The sequence below is a fragment of the Salmo salar genome, chromosome 14 (assembly GCF_965601325.2).
Source record: "Salmo salar chromosome 14, fSalSal1, whole genome shotgun sequence".
NCBI classification, from domain to species: domain Eukaryota; kingdom Metazoa; phylum Chordata; class Actinopteri; order Salmoniformes; family Salmonidae; genus Salmo; species Salmo salar.
The window spans coordinates 32,884,511-32,906,170 of NC_138304.1; the positions used below are offsets into that span (position 1 = coordinate 32,884,511).

Below are 21,660 nucleotides of genomic sequence, written 5' to 3' on the forward strand. Positions count from 1 at the left end.
AAAATACCAAACACCTCTTGGTTGGCCAGCACAAACAGATTATTGTTGTTCAGTTCGGGGTGATGAACATAAATATATACAAAAAGGAAACTGGAAACAGTCAAGCCCAAACTGAGGATTCAAACCAAAAATGAAAGGCCTCATGGCCACCAAGAAAACTTGCAGCCTCAAGGCTTTGCAAGTGGCAGACTGACTGATGATAACCTTAATTGGCAGCACCTATGCATAATCAGGCCTTGCCAGCCCCTGGACCTGGCTGCTGATGGCCCTGGGGGATGGAGTGTGGGTGTGGTCTAGTGCGGCTGACTTCTGGGTTAAGCGAGCGTTGTGTTAAGTAGGCGGCTAGGCGGGTCATGTTTTGGAGGACGCATGTCTCAACCTTCGCCTCTCCCGGCCCATTGACGAGTTGCCAAGATGAGACAAGGTTGTAACTAGCAGGTGGGTAAGTCTTTTAAAATAAAAAATGAAATAATAAAACAAATTATATTTGTCTCTATTCTGCAACATTTTGGATTTGAGATCAAATGTTTCATATGAGGCGACAGATCAGAATGTCACCTTTTATTTGAGGGTATTTTTTTATACTTATCTGTTTCTCTTTTTATAAATGAAAGCACTTTATCTATCTAGTACCCCCATTTGAAGGTTTCATAAGTATTTTGACAAATTCACTTATATGTGTGTTAATGTGGTCAAACATTTAGTATTTGGTACCATATTCCTAGCACGCAATGACTACATCAAGTTTGTGGCTCTACAAACATGTTGGATGCATTTGCAGTTTGTTTTGGTTATGTTTCAGATTATGTTGTGCCCAATAGAAATGAATGGTAAATAATGTATTGTTGTCATTTTGGAGTCACTTTTATTGTAAATAAGAATAGAATATATTTCTTCTACATTAATCTTCTACACTTCTACACATTAATGTGGATGCTACAATGATTACGGATAATCATGAATGAACTGTGAATAATGATGCGTGATAAAGTTACAGAGGCATAAAGATCATACCACCAAGACATGGTAACCTCTCACCATTACAATAACAGGGGAGGTTAGCATTTTTTTTGGGGGGGGGGGGGGGGGGGGGGGGGGTATGATACAATGCATTTGGAAAGTATTCAGACCCCTTGACTTTTTCCACAATTTGTTACGTTTCAGCCTTATTCTAAAATTGATTAAATTAGTTTTTTCCCTCATTAATCTACACACAATACCCAATAATGGCAAAGCAAAAAAACAGTTCATTTTTTATTTTTGCTAATTCATGAAGAATAAAAAACAGAAATACCTTATTTACGTAAGTATTCAGACCTTTTGCTATGACACTCGAAATTGAGCTTAGGTGCATCCTGTTTCCATTGATCATCCATGTTCCTGCAACTTGATTGGAGTCCACCTGTGGTACATTCAATTGATTGGACATGATTTGGAAAGGCTCGAGTCCAGGCTCTGTCGCAGCCGGCCGCGACCGGGAGACCCATGGGGCGGTGCACAATTGGCCCAGCGTCATCCTGGTTAGGGGAGGGTTTGGCGGGCAGGGATGTCCTTGTCCCATCGCGCACTAGAGACTGTGGTGGGCTGACACGGTTGCCAGAGGTATGGTGTTTCCTCCGACACATTAGTGCGGTTGGCTTTCGGGTTAAGTGGGCATTGTGTCAAGAAGCAGTGCGGCTTGGTTGGGTTGTGTTTCGGGGGACGCACGGCTCTCGACCTTTGCCTCTCCCGAGTCCGTGCGGGAGTTGCAGCGATGAGACAAGACCGTTACTACCAATTGGATACACGAAATTAGGGAGAAAAAGGGGTAAAAAATAAATGATTTGGAAAGGCACACACCTGTCTATTTAAGGTCTCACAGTTGACAGTACATGTCAGAGCAAAAACCAAGCCATGAGGTCGAAGGAATTGTCCGTAGAGCTCCGAGACAGGATTGTGTCGAGGCACAGATCTGGGAAAGGGTACCAAAACATTTCTGCAGCATTGAAGGCCCCCAAGAACACAGTGGCCTCCATCATTCTTAAACGGAAGAAGTTTGGAACCACCAAGACTCTTCCTAGAGCTGGCCGCCTGGCCAAACTGAGCGATCGGGGAGGAGGGCCTTGATCAGGGAGGTGACCAAGAACCCGATGGTCACTCTGTCAGAGCTCCAGAGTTCATCTGTGGAGATGGGAGAACCTTCCAGAAGAACAACCATCTCTGCAGCACTCCACCAATCAGCCCTTTAAGGTAGAGTGGCCAGACAGTAGCCACTCCTCACTAAAAGGCACATGACAGCCCACTTGGAGCTTGCCAAAAGGGACCTAAAGGGCTCTCAGACAATGAAACAAGATTCTCTGGTCTGATAAAACCAAGATTGAACTCTTTGGCCTGAATGCCAAGCATCACATATGGAGGAAACTTTGCATCATACCCTACGGTGAAGCATGGGGGTGGCAGCATCAGTGGCAGGGACTTAGAGACTAGTCAGGATCGAGGGAAAGATGAACAGAGCAAAGTAGAGAGAGAACCTTGATGAAAAACCTGCTCCAGAGCGGCTAGGACCTCAGACTGGGGAGAAGGTTCACCTTCCAACAGGACAATGACCCTAAGCACACAGCCAAGACAATGCAGGAGTGGCTTCAGAACAAGTCTCTGAAAGTCCTTGAGTGGCCCAGCCAGAGCCTTGACTTGAACCATATCAAATATCTCTGGAGAGGCCTGAACATAGCTGTGCAGCAACACTCCCTATCCAACCTGACAGAGCTGGAGAGAAGAATGGGAGAAACTCCCCAAATACAGGTGTGCCAAGCTCCCCAAATAATTCAAAGTTGAAAACCTATATTGAAAACATAAAAACATAAAAATGACTAGCTAGCAGCAGGAGTTTGCGGTCAAAATGTAGATGGCCAACACTGTTGGTGTCCTTTACCAGATAAAGTGAGGAATGCCAACCAGCAGATGCACATATTTTTGCTGCTTGTGTTTGTTTGTGTATACTCTGAGTCTGAAGGTTATCACAAAGTAGTCTTTCAGCATTACTTTCTGTAGTTTTCCACCTTTATAGTGTTTACAATTATACTGGGGCGGCAGGTAGCTTAGCGGTTAGAATGTTGGGCCAGCAACTGAAGGTTGCTAGTTCTAATCCCTGAGCTGACAAGGTGAAAAATCTGCTAGCCAGCTAGTTAAGCATACAAAAAACTATCTACCCTAATTGTTCCATGGTCTCCATTAATAATGGCCAACACTAACTGTGACCCCACTCTCTGAGGTGTCTCAGGGAGAGTTGGGATATGCATAAAACACATTTCCAATTCACATGTGTGAAATAGGACAAATAAGTATAAGCACCCTCCAAATTATTATTATTTAAACTTTCAATCTGGATCTTCCGAACTGTTTCGTACTTCATACTTCCGGGTCCTGTCCTCTAATATTTTGAATAGGCTTGACGAATATATACTGCTCAAAAAAATAAAGGGAACACTTAAACAACACATCCTAAATCTGAATGAAAGAAATAATGTTATTAAATACTTTTTCCTTTACATAGTTGAATGTGCTGACAACAAAATCACACAAAAATAATCAATGGAAATCCAATTTATCAACCCATGGAGGTCTGGATTTGGAGTCACACTCAAAATTAAAGTGGAAAACCACACTACAGACTGATCCAACTTTGATGTAATGTCCTTAAAACAAGTCAAAATGAGGCTCAGTAGTGTGTGTGGCCTCCACGTGCCTGTATGACCTCCCTACAACGCCTGGGCATGCTCCTGATGAGGTGGCGGATGGTCTCCTGAGGGATCTCCTCCCAGACCTGGACTAAAGCATCCGCCAACTCCTGGACAGTCTGTGGTGCAACGTGGCGTTGGTGGATGAAGCGAGACATGATGTCCCAGATGTGCTCAATTGGATTCAGGTCTGGGGAACGGGCGGGCCAGTCCATAGCATCAATGCCTTCCTCTTGCAGGAACTGCTGACACACTCCAGCCACATGAGGTCTAGCATTGTCTTGCATTAGGAGGAATCCAGGGCCAACCGCACCAGCATATGGTCTCACAAGGGGTCTGAGGATCTCATCTCAGTACCTAATGGCAGTCAGGCTACCTCTGGCGAGCACATGGAGGGCTGTGCGGCCCCCCAAAGAAATGCCACCCCACACCATGACTGACCCACCGCCAAACCGGTCATGCTGGAGGATGTTGCAGGCAGCAGAACGTTCTCCACGGCGTCTCCAGACTCTGTCACGTCTGTCACGTGTTCAGTGTGAACCTGCTTTCATCTGTGAAGAGCACAGGGTGCCAGTGGCGAATTTGCCAATCTTGGTGTTCTCTGGCAAATGCCAAACGTCCTGCACGGTGTTGGGCTGTCAGCACAACCCCCACCTGTGGACGTCGGGCCCTCATACCACCCTCATGGAGTCTGTTTCTGACCGTTTGAGCAGACACATGCACATTTGTGGCCTGCTGGAGATCATTTTGCAGGGCTCTGGCAGTGCTTATCCTGCTCCTCCTTGCACAAAGGCGGAGGTAGCGGTCCTGCTGCTGGGTTGTTGCTCTCCTACGGCCTCCTCCACGTCTCCTGATGTACTGGCCTGTCTCCTGGTAGCGCCTCCATGCTCTGGGCACTACGCTGACAGACACAGCAAACATTCTTGCCACAGCTCGCATTGATGTGCCATCCTGGATGAGCTGCACTACCTGAGCCACTTGTGTGGGTTGTAGACTCCGTCTCATGCTACCACTAGAGTGAAAGCACCGCCAGCATTCAAAAGTGACCAAAACATCAACCAGGAAGCATAGGAACTGAGAAGTGGTCTGTGGTCCCCACCTGCAGAACCACTCCTTTATTGGGGGTGTCTTGCTAATTGCCTATAATTTCCATCTGTTGTCTATTCCATTTGCACAACAGCATGTGAAATTTATTGTCAATCAGTGTTGCTTCCTAAGTGGACAGTTTGATTTCACAGAAGTGTGATTGACTTGGAGTTACATTGTGTTGTTTAAGTGTTCCCTTTATTTTTTTGAGCAGTGTATTATCAAAATCGTGTGAAATATATATATATATATATATATATATATATATATATATATATATATATATATATATATATATATGAAATAATGTGAAACAAACAATGTGAAACAAACAAGAAATAAGACTAAAAAACATACCCCCAAAGTCAATACTTTGTAGAGCCACCTTTTGCAGTAATTACAGCTGCAAGTCACTTGGGGTATGTCTCTATAAACTTGGCACATCTAGCCACTGGGATTATTGCCCATTCTTCAAGGCAAAACTGCTCCAGCTCCTTCAAGTTGGATGAATTCTGCTGGTGTACAGCAATCTCTTAAGTCATACCACAGGTTCTCAATTGGATTGAGGTCTGGGCTTTGACTGGGCCATTCCAAGACATTTAAATGTTTCCCAGTAAACCACTCGAGTGTTGCTTTAGCAGTATGCTTAGAGTCATTGTCCTGCTGGAAGGTGAACCTCCGTCCCAGTCTCAAATCTCTGGAAGACTGAAACAGGTTTCCCTCAAGAATTTCCCTGTATTTAGCACCATCCATCATTCCTTAAATTCTGACAAGTTTCCCAGTCCCTGCCGAAAAATATCCCCACAGCATGATGCTGCCACCACCATGCTTCACTGTGGGGATGATGTTCTCGGGTGATGAGAGGAGCTGGGTTTGTTCCAGACATAGCGTTTTCCTTGGTGGTCAAAAAGCTACATTTTAGTCTCATCTGATCAGAGTACATTCTTCCATATGTTTGGGGAGTCTCCCACATGCCTTTTGGCGAACACCAAACGTGTTTGCTTATTTTTTTCTTTAAGCAATGGCTTTTTTCTGGCCCCTCTACCGTAAAGCCCAGCTCTGTGGAGTGTATGGCTTAAAGTGGTCCTATGGACAGATACTTCAATCTCTGCTGTGGAGCTTTGCAGCTCCTTCAGGGTTATCTTTGGACTCTTTGTTGCCTCTCTGATTAATGCCCTCCTTGCCTGGTCCATGAGTTTTGGTGGGCTGCCCTCTCTTGGCAGGTTTGTTGTGGTGCCATATTCTTTCCATTTTTTAATAATTGATTTAATGGTGCTCCGTGGGATGTTCAAAGTTTCCTATATTTTTTATAACCCAACCCTGATCTGTACGTCTCCACAACTTTGTCCCTGACCTGTTTGGAGAACTCCTTGGTCTTCATGGTGCCGCTTGCTTGATGGTGCCCCTTGCTTAGTGGTGTTGCAGACTCAGACTCAGGCCTTTCAGAACAGGTGTATATATACTGAAATCATGTGACAGATCATGTGACAATTAGACTTTATTTGACTAATTATGTGACTTTTGAAGGTAATTGGTTGCACCAGATCTTATTTAGGGGCTTCATAGCAAAGGGGTGAATACGTATGCACACACCACTTTTCCGTTTTTTTTTAAAGAATTTTTTTAAACAAGTAATTTTTTCCATTTCACTTCACCAATTTGGACTATTTCGTGTATGTTCATTACATGAAATCCAAATAAAAATCTATTTAAATTACAGGTTGGACTGCAACAAGGCACTGTATACTGGAAGTTCTATGTAAAGTGAGGGTTTGTTGACTGGATGTATTTGCAGTACCTGCAACAAGCTTCAGAGACTGTTGTAATCATCAAGTTTCCTTTTTATTTTCATATTCTAAAATGCAAAGGACATAACAGGATTTGAGAATAAATCCCAGGTTGAGTGCACAAAAATGTTTCCACTGCAAGCGATTATTTACAAAAATGCAAATCAACATACCCTATCTATATGTATTTCAACAGGTACCAATATTCAGTGTGGACCTTGCACACTTACTTAGACAAAAGAGTAGGATGTATACATGACAGTTGAATTCACTTTTCATCATGTTTCTGAACTTAGTATAACTAAAGGTAACAACAATTCAACAAACTTCAAGTTTTGTGAACCATTCTTATACACAGTGTTTTAAAGTTCACTATTAGTGCATTAAGGACCACTGTATTCTTTATCCTTATCTTAAATTGGATATACTCTTTTTGAGGGGAATTGTGATCTCTGAAAATAGGCTCTGTTAAACATTAACAGGTAACATTGAACACAAAACCACAGAAAACCCACCTTATCACTCAGTTAACATTGCTACCAATGTATACCAATGGCTAGCAATAAATAATAATCATTTGATTGTACCATCCTTAAATAATCATATCAGTTTTTAGTGCTGTTTTTACAAAGATCAGAATAGATTTTGAATGTAAAAATTGTTCTCGCTTGCAGCTTGAAGGGAGAAGGATTCCTTTGCCACATGTACAGTATGGCAACAATATCTAACAAGCAGATCAACTGTTAGTATGTCTCTGCTTTACAATATACTGTACACAGAATCATGATTTTGGTTGTATAAAGATGAGCATACCCACTGGGCAAGTTGTTTCCATGTCATTTCAACCCCAAAAATCAATGTGATGACTTTGAATTAACATGGAAAACGAATTAGATTAGCAAAAAGTCATCAACGTAAGGTTATTTCGTACTTTTTTAACCCTAAATCCAATGACAGTGTGAAATGTTGTGTTGATTTCACGTTGAATTAAAGTTAGTTGACAACTCAACCAAATGTAAATCAAAACCAGACGTTGAACTGACTGTGCCCAGTGGGTATTAACCAGAGTTCCGTTTCAGTGTGATTTGGTTGACAGACAGTTTCCAGTGACAATTATTTTTAACAGCACTGCATTCTGTTTTTGATTGATGTCTCCTACTAATAACAAGATACAAATGGATTTTTGAAAGCTATAACAATTCAGTTCAACACTATGCGTGCTAGTTATATCAAGATAAGCCAAAAACACTTACTATCGATTAAAGAAAAATCTGATATGAAATGTGTCCATTGTCTGGAAGAAGTTCAACACAGATGGGGTTTTAAATACAGGAAATACATGATAACTTACTTTTTCAAACCTTCAGTAGGCAATAATAACGAAAGTGCTCTTTTGTCAAACCAGTAAAAAAATAATTTATACACATCCCATCGGCTGATTGGAGTACTTCATCACAAAATTTGTTAACAACTGTTCGTTTATCGATGGTCCTTTCCACCATCACTCCATCTCCCCATTCTCTTCCTCACCTACTTCTCCTGCTACTCTGTCGTACCTAGTGATGTGTTATTTGTTGAAGGGCAGACAGGCAGGCAATGTGACAGTGGAGCAGGATGGGCCTGCTAAGGGCTCTGCCACCTCTCCCTCCAGCTCTGTCCAGGTCCCCTTCTCTGGGCTAAAGCAGATGGTGGAAGACTTGTAGGCTCCCTGCAATACAGCAGTTGAGACATCGTTATTATATTAATTCATACATGGGCATGTGTCTATGAGGGCAATTTTTTAAAGGTTTTTCAAAGGTGTTTCAAGGTAATTTAAAGGTATTTCACGGTGTCCCTCCTATGGTCGTCTCTATCAGGACTGAAACTAATCTAGCCACCAGGTTGTTGGTATTCCTAAACCCATACTGTAGGCCTACATACCCTAAGCTATTGTGCTTTTAAAACAAGTAAATACAACTTCATACTCACACACAATCATACATACTGTATAGCAATTCAACTAAACCTAGGATAAGCGTTAACGTAGGATAAAGATAGTGAAATTAGCCTTTACCATGCTCCAGCTGTATCCTCCCACTAGGAAGATGCTGTTGTCCAGGATGCAACAGCCGGGGCCACTGCGTCCCTCCAGGATTGGTGTCTGGAGGATGTTCCACTGGTCCGCTTTGGGGTCATAACACTCCACCAGCATTACGTCCAGGTGAGAGAAACCTGAGCACAGCAGAAAGGAAATACGATGAGAAACCCTCATTGTGATTTTCCACACTGCAATATTCCTAGAATAATGCTCAACTGAGGACAAGCTAGAGGGCTCATATGGCTTTATGGGTCAAGCTATTGAATCGAACTGAGCATTAGTGGACAGCATCCCTGAGAATATAGAGAATATACTAGTATTCAGAGGATCCATCTTCTACTCCACATTCATTCATTGGCTATGTGCAGAAAATAGAGTAGCTGAGACATGCCAGTCTTTACCTTTCAGATGGTTGCCCCCAATAGTGTAGAGGCGGTCATTCATCCCAGCCAGGGCATGAATAGCTCTCTTTGTGTTCATATCCTGTTTCCTGGCCCACACATCCATGATGGGGTCGTAGCAATACAGCCAGGAAACGTATTCTCCATTATGGACTCCACCTATAGTGGTATAGCAGACACCGACATAAAGACATTATTAGCTATGAACGGACACATCAGGATCAATTGACCCATCACTCTGCTTACCTCCCCTATATCTGTCTGTTCCCCAGCTCTGTTCCCCGCTTCAGCATTGATTGTCGTATGTCGTTGTGTTCCCCGGTTCTGACACTGTTCCTGTCCTGTTCCATGTCTGTGCTATATTAAATGTTCACTCTCCGACCTGCCTATCATCTCCAGCGTTGGTTCTTACACATCCTGACTAAGTGTGCAGGGAAATCAACGAGTCTGTGTATGCATTGATAGGTGATATTTAGCAGTCCTGCACTAATCACAATACTCCAGAACAATAGATTTTTTCCGTTCATTTTAGTCATTTTTCAGCTTTGCATTTTCAACATGAACTTATTTCCATCGAGATGATCCGTGAGGTCTCCCTTGTAAAATAGGTATTTTGACCTCAATGGGACAACCTATTAAAATGAAGGTTAAATAAAATGAGTGAGGTCTGACCTGAGATGTATATTTTCCCATTGTGCACTGCTCCAGCGTGTGCGGCTAGGGGCTGGGGCAGGGAGGACACGTAGTTCCACTCGTTAGTCTCCAGGTTGTAGGATTCCACGCTGGAGAGGTAGCCCGACTCGTTCCTCCCACCAATCACATACAGGTGCTTATCCAGGCAGCAGGCAAAGAAACTGGCTCTCCTGAGGAGGGTGTGTCAACCAGACAACATCATTAAAACAACCAGGACAGTGTGTGTGTGTGTGTGTGGTGTGTGTGTGTGTGTGTGTGTGTGTATGTGTGCATGGTGGAAGCCTTGGTGGACAAAGTTACAACTCAGTTATAACCTCTGTATGTAAAAAAATAAACAAAGATGTTTTATTGTCACATACACAGGATAGGTGCTGTGAAATGTGATGTTTTACAGTGTCAGCCATAGTAGTAAGGCATCCCTGAAGCAAATGAGGGTTAAGTGCCTTGCTTAAGGGCACATCGGTAGATTTTTCACCTTGTCGGCTCGGGTATTAGAACCAGCAACCATTAGTTACTGACCCTAACTGCTCTAACCACTAAGCTATTTGTATGGAATGGTTAGAACATTCAGACCCTGCAATAATTCAGTGTTAATAATCAGTACAATAATTCCCACATGTATTTTTATTGCATTATTTTGTCAATTTTGTTTGCATTGACTTACCTTTCCTGCATAGGCGGAAGTTGTATCCAACTGTTGAATCGTGGATCATACCGGCTGACATGATTAGTGCTGTGCTTTCCTGCAAAATACATGTCAGAATCAAGATCCATAAACAGTTAATATGGCCACTCCTATCCTTTCTAAAAATGTTGAGTGGCAATAAAATGTGAATTATGAATATAAATACTATATATACATGGATACTTGTTTTGTATTAGTATAAGTATTGGTATTAGTAGTAGTATCAGTAGTGATGTTACCATTGGGGTTCCACTGGTCCTCTCCACCCAGCAGTAGGATGAAGTTCTCCACCTCCACCACACAGTGATGGGCACTGTTGTAAGGCATTACTGGGAGACACAAGACAACAGTGGAGGATGTCAGAAACTGGCTGAGGCAGGACACAGAATGGTGGTGTCATGGTTCCACCTGTCACCAGAGGGCGGCAGAGACCGCCTTAGAGACTATAATGACACAGGTGTTTTTGTCACTAATTATTATTTACTTTTAGAGAGGTATGTTTTCTGTCACCCTTTGCAGAAGCTTTATTTGTTTTCTGTGTGCGTTGTCTCCTGAGTGAGTTTGACTCTTAGTGTTGGTTGTTTTCCCAGTTTTTACTTTGTACCTTCTGTTGAACGTTTTCCTAAAGCACTGGTTCCTTGTCTGGTTCTCTTCTCAGCTCCTGGGTTCTACCTCACCATGTCACAACTTGACATCCAGTAAAAACTCTATACTGTGTGTGAAAAGAGTAGTAACTTGCACTCCAAACAAAGGTACAACTCTAGCACAAAATCAACCAAAAGAATCAAAACAATTCCTTTTAATCCAGTAATCAGACAATTGGTGTTGTTTCACATTCGACAACACACTGCATGAAGGCCAAACGCTCCCAACCACCTGGTGGTGGTGAAGTCTCCCTGCCTGTTTACTGTGTGAATGTCTAGGTGAACCTCCTTATCCCTCTCCCTCTCTCCACTCCATCTCCACTGCTAAAGTGACCCCCGTTGAGATGGAGAGAAACGGTCTTAGGTGACAGTCATAATGAACATGATCATGTTCACTCAATAAATCTAGAGGCCCGCACCGTGAGTGGGCTTTTGAGCGTAAATCAGTGGCATGGTAAAGCCCACCTGTCTGTCTCCATCCGTCATTTCCACCGTCACCTCCCCGCTAGTCTGATGGATTGCAGTTGCTGTAAAATTAGACAGCCTTGAATCTCATTTCTTTCCGATTGGCCTCTCCTCTCCTCAGCTCTGCAATCTCAAAAGCTGTGGCTGGCTGACATGCAGGGGTCTTCCTCTCATAGAGGGGAGTCTATCTCAGACAGATACTGACTTACACAGCTTTATCTTCAATAAGGGTGTGTGACATGCAGAGGTCTTCCATTGAAGGTGGAGAGCCTCAGATACGGTAGATAGGAGGACTAACAGCTTTATCTTGAGGGAAGGGGATTCTACTCCCTGACTTCAGTGTAACACACTGGCAAGCGGGTGTAGGTGGTAGATTTCCTTTACATGCCTTAATGTTATCATTTAGTAGATGTTAAGAGATTTGAACGAGTGGTTATTTTTGTTGTGTTGTGATTTCTGCTCTTAGTAAACAACATCTGATACTGTAAAAAACATTGCACTCCACTGAGGGTAAATCAGATGGTATTGAGGGTAAATAGACTCAGAACGATGGATTTACTGTCCATAACTTATGTTCAAGTTTGCTAATTTATTCGTTTTACTCCTATTCTGATAGTATTGTACATTACAGCCTGAAAATAAATAAGATCTATCTTTGAATCAGGGATCATGATGTTCATAGATGTTGATATCAAAATACATTTAAATTGTTCCATATTTACCACTGGAGCCTAAACTGTAAAACCACTATGTGGCAGAAACCCAATCCCTTAGAATTGGCCTTGCCTTGGCTTTACAGTAAGCTCTCAGGTTCACTAGAGGGAGTCAGACACCTCAGCATAGAAACACACTTGGTTGGGGTCGACTGAATGACTCCACGGCAACTGCACCAATCAAAGCTGCGTTACTACAGCCATCTAACATCGTTAGTGTTGCATCCCACCACATTGCATTCTTTTGTTCAGTACTGTGCTTAGATCAAGATGAATTTTTGAAGCCATGAGGTGTTAATGCCAGGTTGGCTCAGGTACTGTAGAATCAGGCAGCGATGGACAGAGTCACTACTTTAACTGAGCCAATGTCTTTGTCTTCCTTCCCTTCCCTGCTTCTTCACGGTGCGATAGGTACACTAGATGGCAAGCAAGAGTTCCTCTAGTTTCTAGAACAGACGAGCTGCAGTGATCTGACGCGACAAGAGGGATCAGACTCTCCCTAAATTGTGTTGATAAATGTCTTAATCAAACGCTATCCCTCTCAGGCTTCGCCTCATTGAAAAGTTATGATTGAATGTTAATCATCCTCTATTCCACATCCATTGTGTAGCAGCTACATCAGGTGGTTATCGATGTGTTACGTTAAGGGGATGATTTTGCAGTTTTGTCCTTCCACACAGACACGGACCATTTGAGTGTTAACTTTTAGTTTTGAATAATGGAAATCCCCATTGACCTTTTGGTTGTTACACTTTATACCAATGAGCTTTAATGAGAAAAATGTCAATACTGAAATATCAATGAGGCTGAAAGTCATTGTGTATGCATGCCTGTTCTGGTAACATGGCTGACAAAATCAAGAGGAAATGTTAAAATACCATTAATGTAACACTAATGATAACAGAGCAGAAATGTAGCTTGTTGAGTGTTGACAGACAGCAGACAGGTGCATAGTATTTGGAACCACTGCTACAATTCTGTTGGTATGTGTTGAAATGGTATCATGGTACATGACACTGGCAATATCAGACCAGGACCAGAAATAACTATGGGCATGTGTGAGACAAGTGTTGTTAGTGTGTTGAATGGGAGTGATTGAGAGCAGTTCTGACAAATGGACAATACAGTTGTATTGTATTGGGAGAATAGAGTGTACGGGGTCTAGGAGATGACAGTAGGGAGGTAGACCAGTGGTTAATATGTATGAATGGAGCGACATTAGTGAGAGATGCTCCCTGCCAGGCCAGAGGACAACAACTCAATATGGACACAGATGATGATGCAAAGGACAGATAAGGTTTTCCATTAGCACTTGTTTGACCTTTGGAATTTGGCAAGAATATAGTGGTGTCTCTCAAAAGGTCAACATAGACAGGTGGGAGAGAGAGCATAGGACACTATATCTTGAGGCAAGTAGTGTAATAGAAAGCTTGTTCTTTGTATTTGCAGAAGCATTACAGATGTAGGATCTTAACCCTTTACACTCATGGGAATTGGCCTATATGGATAGGGTTAAGTTGAAATGTTTCTAACAGAAGAATTATGAAAATGTATAACTATGGTAACAATTGAAAGGGAACAGTTTGCAGATTATGGGGAAATTACAAAATGACAAGTTTTTTTGTTGTTGTCTCCAAGTGGACACACACCTCTCCAAAGTGTTCACAGTTCCTAAGACATTTCAATGCACTTTTATTACTGAAAGAACAGTCTTCAACTAAAAGGAACTTTTTGACCTCTCCTAGCTGTGCCGTTGAGGAACTAGAGCAAGCACACTTGTAGTTGTTTCCTTTGGAACACAACCCTGCATCCCTGCCATCACACAATTACTGTTGTTGTTTACGCAATCCAAAAAACAGTCCATTATAAATCGCTATCTGGGTCAGGTGGGCATCATTTGAAAGCCTGTTCTATTGCCAACATGACTAGCTAATTTATAAAATACGATCTTACAGTGTTAGGCTTCCACAAGGCATTTCAGAGAAACATAATGTCATTTTGGTGCACATAGAAAGGAGTCGTGTGCGTTCAGGTGTGTGTGGCCCGACACATTTTCTTCACAATAAACAAAAATAGGCTCATTCTGTTCAGAACAACCCAGGGTATGACATCATAACTGTACATCGAACATAATGATCATAAATGTTGACACTGTATATGACAAGTGCACATTTGGACTCACAGGTGTTTGGCTTGCATGTGTGACATCAAAGCAGTATTTATTATATTCCTCAACGTATCATCTTTCTAAATACATTGAGTCCTCTTAATGTACAGCATTTCTCACTCAGACATCAAATAATGTGCAAAAGTTGCCCAATGGGGGCAACTTGTTGTCGCGCAAGGTGCTCAAGTTCAGAATGGCTGTCAGTCAAAACTCATACAGTGCTGTGAAGCACAGGGACAGAGCTCTGACATTATGTGTAGTATGTTACTGTACAGCCGCTGCGTTCCAATTTAGCCGTTTTATCAGTGCCCAAATCTGCCATTTTCAGTCTGTATACGGGTATGAGTGTAAAGGGTTACTATGTTGACTATTTTGTTGCACATCAGGAAATGCAAACTTGCAGTGTATTCAAGATTTAAAAAGACTTCTAAAGTTCCTAATTTCCACTTCCCTAATGAAACGTGTCAACCCCTACAAAAAAGGCCATTCATTATAATCCACATAATAATTCACATTTCCTGTTGCTGCAGGATTATTTTCAAGCTGTAGCAAACTGGTTCAAATTAAGATCCTACATCTGTAAGTTATTGGGCAAAGAATACCCACAAAATGTGCTTTTAGCTTTGCAAGGTTTTTCAAGTTGTCGATGCATGTCGAAATACCAAAATGGTTTTTATTAACTTGGAGGGATGTTTATTTTCTCTTTATCTCTCAACTATCTATCTGGCATACTCAATATTCAATAATAATATATTGTATCTTAATATATTGGACAGTAACATGTCATTCTATCTGGACAGTAACACGTCATTCTATAATGTTACATCTACACGCCACTATGTCATTAGATGACTATAAATCTGGCCATGCGTCTTTGCCAGGAGATTTCAGCAAAAACAAGGGAAACTCTATGCCATGGTGGTGTGCCTGTAAAGTCACACTCTGATTAAAAACCTACTAAAAGTGCTAGTAATACACCATTACCTCTAGGAATTTGAGGAACTTCTTCCTTCTTCCCTCATTTTACAAGAAAATGTACTTGTGCTAAAGGCAAAGCCTCGTAACATTAAACTTGAAATAAACCAACCCTTGAAATCCTATTGTTGATTCGTAGGTTGAAATCTGGCTAAAATGAGACATAAACTGTGTATGACTTTTTGTGAAATCATCCCCAAAAAATCGATTGATGTTCAACATCAGCATGTTGAAAAAAGATCAAATATGACGTTGATAAAACATTGATTTATTTGATGCTTATAACAGAAGAAGCTTCATGTAAAAGACGGGGCTACTACTCACTAGTCAGGATCTTCCATGTCTTCTTCTCGTCATCATAGTACTGGACCAGATTACTGGGGAGTCGATCAGGTCCAGGAGGCAAGCCACCCACCAGCAACAGCATCCTCTTATTGGAACGAATCCTGGAGTAAAGTGGGTGTGGAGGGGTTTGGGTTTGGATGGGGTTGGGGTGGAGGGGGGTTGAGGTGTGGGGATAAGAGGTAGGAAACACAAAGATTACATAACTGATATAGATTAAATAAAACAACCACCAACATCAAACAAAAATACAAGCTTTTTCATTATAGTACCAAGCCAACTGCAACTGATCACTACAACTTCATTGTGTTGGAAGTCATCGAACTGTAGCATATCCTATATGAAAGATTCAGATAACAAAATAATGTTCCCCATCATGTAGACACTTCCTTATTGGCCAACACCATATGAGCTATGTAGATCATAGTAGTAACACCTTAACAACATTGTGTATTAACCTGAACACTGTATCTATTTAATAACATGGTAATAACAGAGTAACTAGACTTTGTAACATCACAACTGTTTGTCTCTGAATTGATGTGAAAGAACGAACCTGCTTGCTTTTCATATGCTTTCTGTCCAACGGGGTTTTACACCCTAAAGATATCTGTTCAATTAGGTGTGAAGTCATCAGAACTTTTCTACAGGGTGACATACAGTGACGCAAGTATGACTGGGCAATATGCAGTAGAGTAGATCAATATTGCTATTCCATTGGTCAAGACTCTCCATGTGGCAGTTCTGAACCAATTGTTCAACATAATTCTTGAGTTCTGGGGGTTTGTTTGTGAAATAGCCATTGAGTCCAGTCATCTTGTTATGAATGAAGTTCAATGCAATTAAACAACTAACCACAAAGTAACAGTCGTTTAAACAACATGGCCATTAATTCCAGACATTTGTATTGTTATTTTTTATGACTAAATGACCAACGTCTCAGTGCATCCATTTGGATAATGGCCCACTCATGTGTTTTTGGGGTTATTCTTATATGCAAATGACCACTGGACATAGATAATGCTGATTAATTGAGGGGAGAGAAACAGTGGCATGTGATATTAATATGACAAGTTTAGATCCTAGATCCGTGCTCCATTTGGACCCATGTATGGACATCTCACTAAGGAGTCTCTACTAGGCATGGCAACATGCTACAGGACATGCAGGTCCTCTCCATTGCTCATGACTTTTTCTTTGATTTCCATTAGATAGGGAAACAGTGCTCCATAAAGATATTGTGAGAAATAAATAAGGAAATTAACCATGCCATAAATTACTCTGGTAAATACATTATACACCACAAGTGCAAGATAATTGTTGGTTTCTATTTTCTCCAATACTGTGAGATTAGTTTTCCAATCATAAAGCCTACTGTTTCTGAATTAAGAAGATAATGTTCAACAAATGTAAAAGTCAAAATTGCTCCATAATATTTCAGACTTATAATACAAACTCCGATGTTTCAAGAGGTTTTTAACTAAGGTGTTTGCTGTAAACAACAGCAGCTTCAAGCACCACCAATCAATCATCTTCCTGGCAACTCCTGTCCATTAACTGTCTCGGAAAATGCTGATCATGATGAACACACCATGACAAGCCATGGTTGTACTGTAGGTAAGGCAGACAAAGCAGCCATTCTCGGTATGGATCACCCAGACCTACAACTCTATAATCCATGAATTGTTTCCTTGCTCTTGTCAAGCTATTCAAAAATATTTAGGTTATGTATTTATAGGTTATATCTACCCAGGTTATGTCAATAGCAGTTTTCATGTGCTCTTATGTAATACGTTTTACAAGTTTGTCTATGTTTAATTATAAATGACCTATATATTTTTGGGAATAATGTGATAACTCGTATTTTGGAAGAAATGCCTGAATGTGCTTCCCATTGACTAAAGTTATGTTTCTCCATCTTTTCAGCACTTCATTTTTTTTTACAGAGAGTTAACACATTTATAGTGTGAGATGGTATGGAAAATAAGGTAGATTAGACCATTCTAAAGAATCCTCACTAACCCTAACCTTATCCAAGTGTACAAGGTAGTATCTTTACTAACCTTGTGTGTGTGTTTGTGTGTGTGTGTGTGTGTGTGTGTGTGTGTGTGTGTGTGTGTGTGTGTGTGTGTGTGTGTGTGTGTGTGTGTGTGTGTGTGTGTGTGTGTGTGTGTGTGTATGCATGCGTGTGCATGCGTGCGTGCGTGTGTGTGTGTACATCCTCACTTGCTGGCTGTGGTCTGCCTGCAGTGCTGTCTGAAGGGCATCAGGTGGTAGTTCATGGCGTCCATCAGCAGCTTCTGGCACACCGGGTCACTCCTCATGAAGTCAACCGACTGCACCCTCTCCACCAGCTCTGGGGCCGGGATGAGGGCGAAGCGCAGCCTCTTCATCAAGTCCGGGGCGTAGTGCATGCGAGTCTCCCGGTCATGCTCCAGCCACAGCACAGACATCTGGAAGAGGGCCAGCTCTGACTCCACCGGGGGCGGCAGAGCGTCCAGCATGGCGCACATCTCCTCAAAGTTCAGCAGCAGCACATCCTCCACCAGGTACTTGTTGGCCAGCTTCTTGGTCTCGTCCAAGCCGTGCAGTGCTGCGATCTTGCAGATCTGCTTGTAGTTCTGTACAGAGATCTGGTCATTGAGGAACTGCACGCTGAGCTTGGTGATCTGGGGGACATTAAGGATCTTGCTGACCGAGAGCACCTCTTCCACAGTGTCCAGAGAGAGAGTGACGTTGGCAGTGTACAGGTACTCCAGCACTAGCCGTAGTCCGATGGAGGAGCAGCCTTGGAGGACCAGGTTGTTGATGGACCGGGTGCTTGCCATCAGCTTGTCATCGGGGGAGGAAGACGGGGTGCCACTGCTTCCCTGGTCCTTGTTGTTGTTGGTCCCCTCGTTGTTGAGCATATGACTGCTGGAAAAGAGACACCTGAAATACTGAGAGCAGGACGCCAGCACTGCTTTGTGGCAGTGGAACTGCTGTCCTTGGGCAGTGAGAGTCACATCACAGAAAAGCTGTTTCCTCCATAGCAGGTTGAGCCCATGCAGCAGGGTGTCACTGTGTGTAGGGTCAAAGGTGGATGTTCTATCACCCGATCTGGACATGACTTCACCTAGGCAACAAATACACCATGCAAGCCATTTAGCCTACATCTAGCCCATTTATCTATGAACAAAATAACATGATACCATCATTACAGTCAGGAGGGAATTGTCTCTAATACCTTCACGTTATACCGATCATAATGGTTAGTTAAATGAATATGCATCCGATCGAACAGGTAAACCATCATGCTGCTCCCGCCGATACTATTCTGCAATGAACAATATAGTTCGGTCCGGTAGGCTACCATTTCAACTTCGGCTCATGTCGGAAGACAAGAGAAAATAAAAACGTATTGTCCCAAGAATGTGCCATTCAATTGCTATTTGCATTCTTTCAAGACAAGATCATTTCAATTGACGCTGCGGTTTGACGCGCATTGTCAAAACAAACTATGAGAGGTGATGCTGCAGCGCCTTCTCTTTGATAACGCAATTTAAGTTGTTGGATATGGGAAAAGGCAACCCCTATGCAAAGATAATATGCAGCATTCAGCTAACACTTATCGTTCTCCTCTTATCTTGCTGCACTCTCACAATGATCAAATTTACACATCCACAAATGCACGCACGGAGTGATACAAAAGCAATTAGTTTGTCCCTCACACAGCCGACATCACTGTGCTCGGTGCGGAAGCTTTTTCCCCTTTTACCTGACTATTCAGACATGAGTATCGGAAATTATTTATTCAGTGCAGCAATCCAACAATATAAATGAAACATGCATATGTGTATGTAGTTAAACAACGCTAAAAATGCATTTACTACATGAAAAATGTTTGTAAACTTGATATAAGCGTCCTGTACTACCTTGTTTCGTAGTCGCCACATTCTCTAAAGCGCCTGTCACAACTAAATGATGTGAGCAGCTTGCTTCAGATCAAGCCAAACTTACCTGATTACGAGCTTGTAAAAAGCTTCAGGTTCCCAATAATCTCACTTGATTTTTCTTTGTTCTCCTTTTTCTTTAGATATGTTCCTTTCCTTTAAAAGTCTATGGTCGGTACCACAAAATAATTATTGATTCTCACTCATAAAGTCACTATTTCAGGTTATTTGTTGGCGTTGATCATTTGTTCTTCTGAATTAACAAGAAGTGTGTGAGTGTGTGAGAGGGAGCTGTGCTTTCTGCAAGAGAAGAAGAAGAAGAAATATACGTGTGACAAATTATGCTACCAAGAAACAACACATCATTATCCTTGGGCCTGGGGCTCAGTGAGTCGTAACGAGAGTAATAGGAAATCCACGGTTGGGGAGAGAAACGGTCGTGCATGGCCAGTGGAGAGAGACCATGCAGGGGTATGGATGCTGGAGAGACTCGCAAAATTATGGCTCAAGGCTATTGTAAAAACTGTCGAGCGTAAATGACTGCGATTTCAAACATCTATGGAAGAAAGAAAAGAGAAAGGGGGAGAAAAACCGAGTCTTCCCTCGCTGTTATAGAGAGAACCGTCAAGTTTTAGTGCGCATTGCTAATTAGTCAATTTCTCTCTGCCTTCACAGCCCGACGACTTTGCTGCTGAGCTGAAACTGCTAATTTCTGGGACCAGCCTTTTTTTGGCTGTGAACTGGATGGATGAATGAATGGCTTGTCTCGCACAAATGACAAAAAGCCCCTGCCTTAATCTCCATCGCCAAAATAACCTCTCATCTCATTCTGCTCCTGCTAGTCCAACTTTAGTGGATTATATGCCTCACATTTGGACATAGAGTATGATATTACCAATAATAGTTTTATAATTTTAATTATAAAACATATTTGTATATGTTTGACAAAATGATGTTCTGGGAGCATAAATTCATCCTCATTCCAATAACCAGCCACATTGTATCAAGTTAAATTGCTATGCATATAAACATCCATTATATAGCTATTTTAGTATCTAAAAGCAGAAGTAAGCAGATATTTGTAGCTTGATAGAATAGTTATTGTGACATGGACATAGGTCTACTGTAGGCCTACACTATAGAAAGGAAGGAGTGTATTTGTATTTATTATGGATCCCGAAGGCAGCAGCTACTCTTCCTGGGGTCCAACAAAATTAAGGCAGTTATATACAATTAAAAACATTGCATTACATTTCACAACAGATTTCACAACACATTAAGTGTGTGCCCTCAGGCCAGTACTCTACTACCACATATCTGCAACACAAAATCGATGTGTACGTGTGTGTATAGTGCGTATGTTATCGTGTGTGTGTATAGTGCGTATGTTATCGTGTGTGTGTATGCGTGTGTCTGTGCCTGTATGTGTCTCTTCACAGTCCTGTTCCATAAGGTGTATTTGTATCTGTTTTTTAAATCAGATTTTACTGCTTGCATGAGTTACTTGATGTGGAATAGAGTTCCATGTAGTCATGGATATATGTAGTACTGTGAGCCTCCAGTAGTCTGTTCTGGACTTGGGGACTGTGAAGAGACCTCTGGTGGCCTGTCCCTACAAATGAGCCCATACAGGATAGGCCTCACGACCCATTATGACAGCATTTCTAAATAATTTCACCTTATACTAGGTGTACAGATGCAGTGTTAACTCTAATAAAGACACACCGCATATCTGATATTTGTTGTCTTGTAACTCATATGATGGTTCCATGAGTCAGACCATGTCTACCAATGTTATCAACATGTTACATATATATACAGTGCATTCAGACACCTACTATATTTCCACATATTGTTACGTTACAGCCTTATTCTAAAATTGATTAAATTAATTGTTTTCCTCATCAATCTACACACAATACCCCATAATTAGACAATTTTGCAAATGTATTAAAAATAAACAACAGAAATACCTTA

General features: G+C 41.8%; 1 protein-coding gene across 1 annotated transcript; it reads right to left on the minus strand.

Moving 5' to 3' along the window:
* Nucleotides 1–6,622: 6,622 nt before the first annotated feature.
* Nucleotides 6,623–20,464, minus strand: LOC106569133 (kelch-like protein 14). Its single transcript, XM_014140138.3, has 9 exons — nucleotides 19,751–20,464; nucleotides 17,978–18,866; nucleotides 15,734–15,855; nucleotides 10,685–10,774; nucleotides 10,425–10,503; nucleotides 9,740–9,930; nucleotides 9,068–9,226; nucleotides 8,643–8,800; nucleotides 6,623–8,297 (listed from the first exon to the last, which is right to left on the minus strand). The coding sequence occupies exons 2-9, from the start codon at nucleotides 18,856–18,858 to the stop codon at nucleotides 8,157–8,159; spliced, it is 1,821 nt and encodes a 606-aa protein (XP_013995613.1). The 5' UTR covers nucleotides 18,859–18,866; nucleotides 19,751–20,464; the 3' UTR covers nucleotides 6,623–8,156.
* Nucleotides 20,465–21,660: the final 1,196 nt, after the last annotated feature.

Coding starts and splice junctions, on each gene's coding strand:
- LOC106569133 (XM_014140138.3), bottom strand. CDS start 18,858: ATGTCCAGATCGGGTGATAGAACATCCACCTTTGACCCTACACACAGT. Junction 10,775..15,733: donor GACATGGAAGATCCTGACTA/GTGAGTAGTAGC, acceptor TGTGTCTCCCAG/TAATGCCTTACAACAGTGCC. Junction 9,931..10,424: donor CTTCCGCCTATGCAGGAAAG/GTAAGTCAATGC, acceptor CACCCTCCTCAG/GAGAGCCAGTTTCTTTGCCT.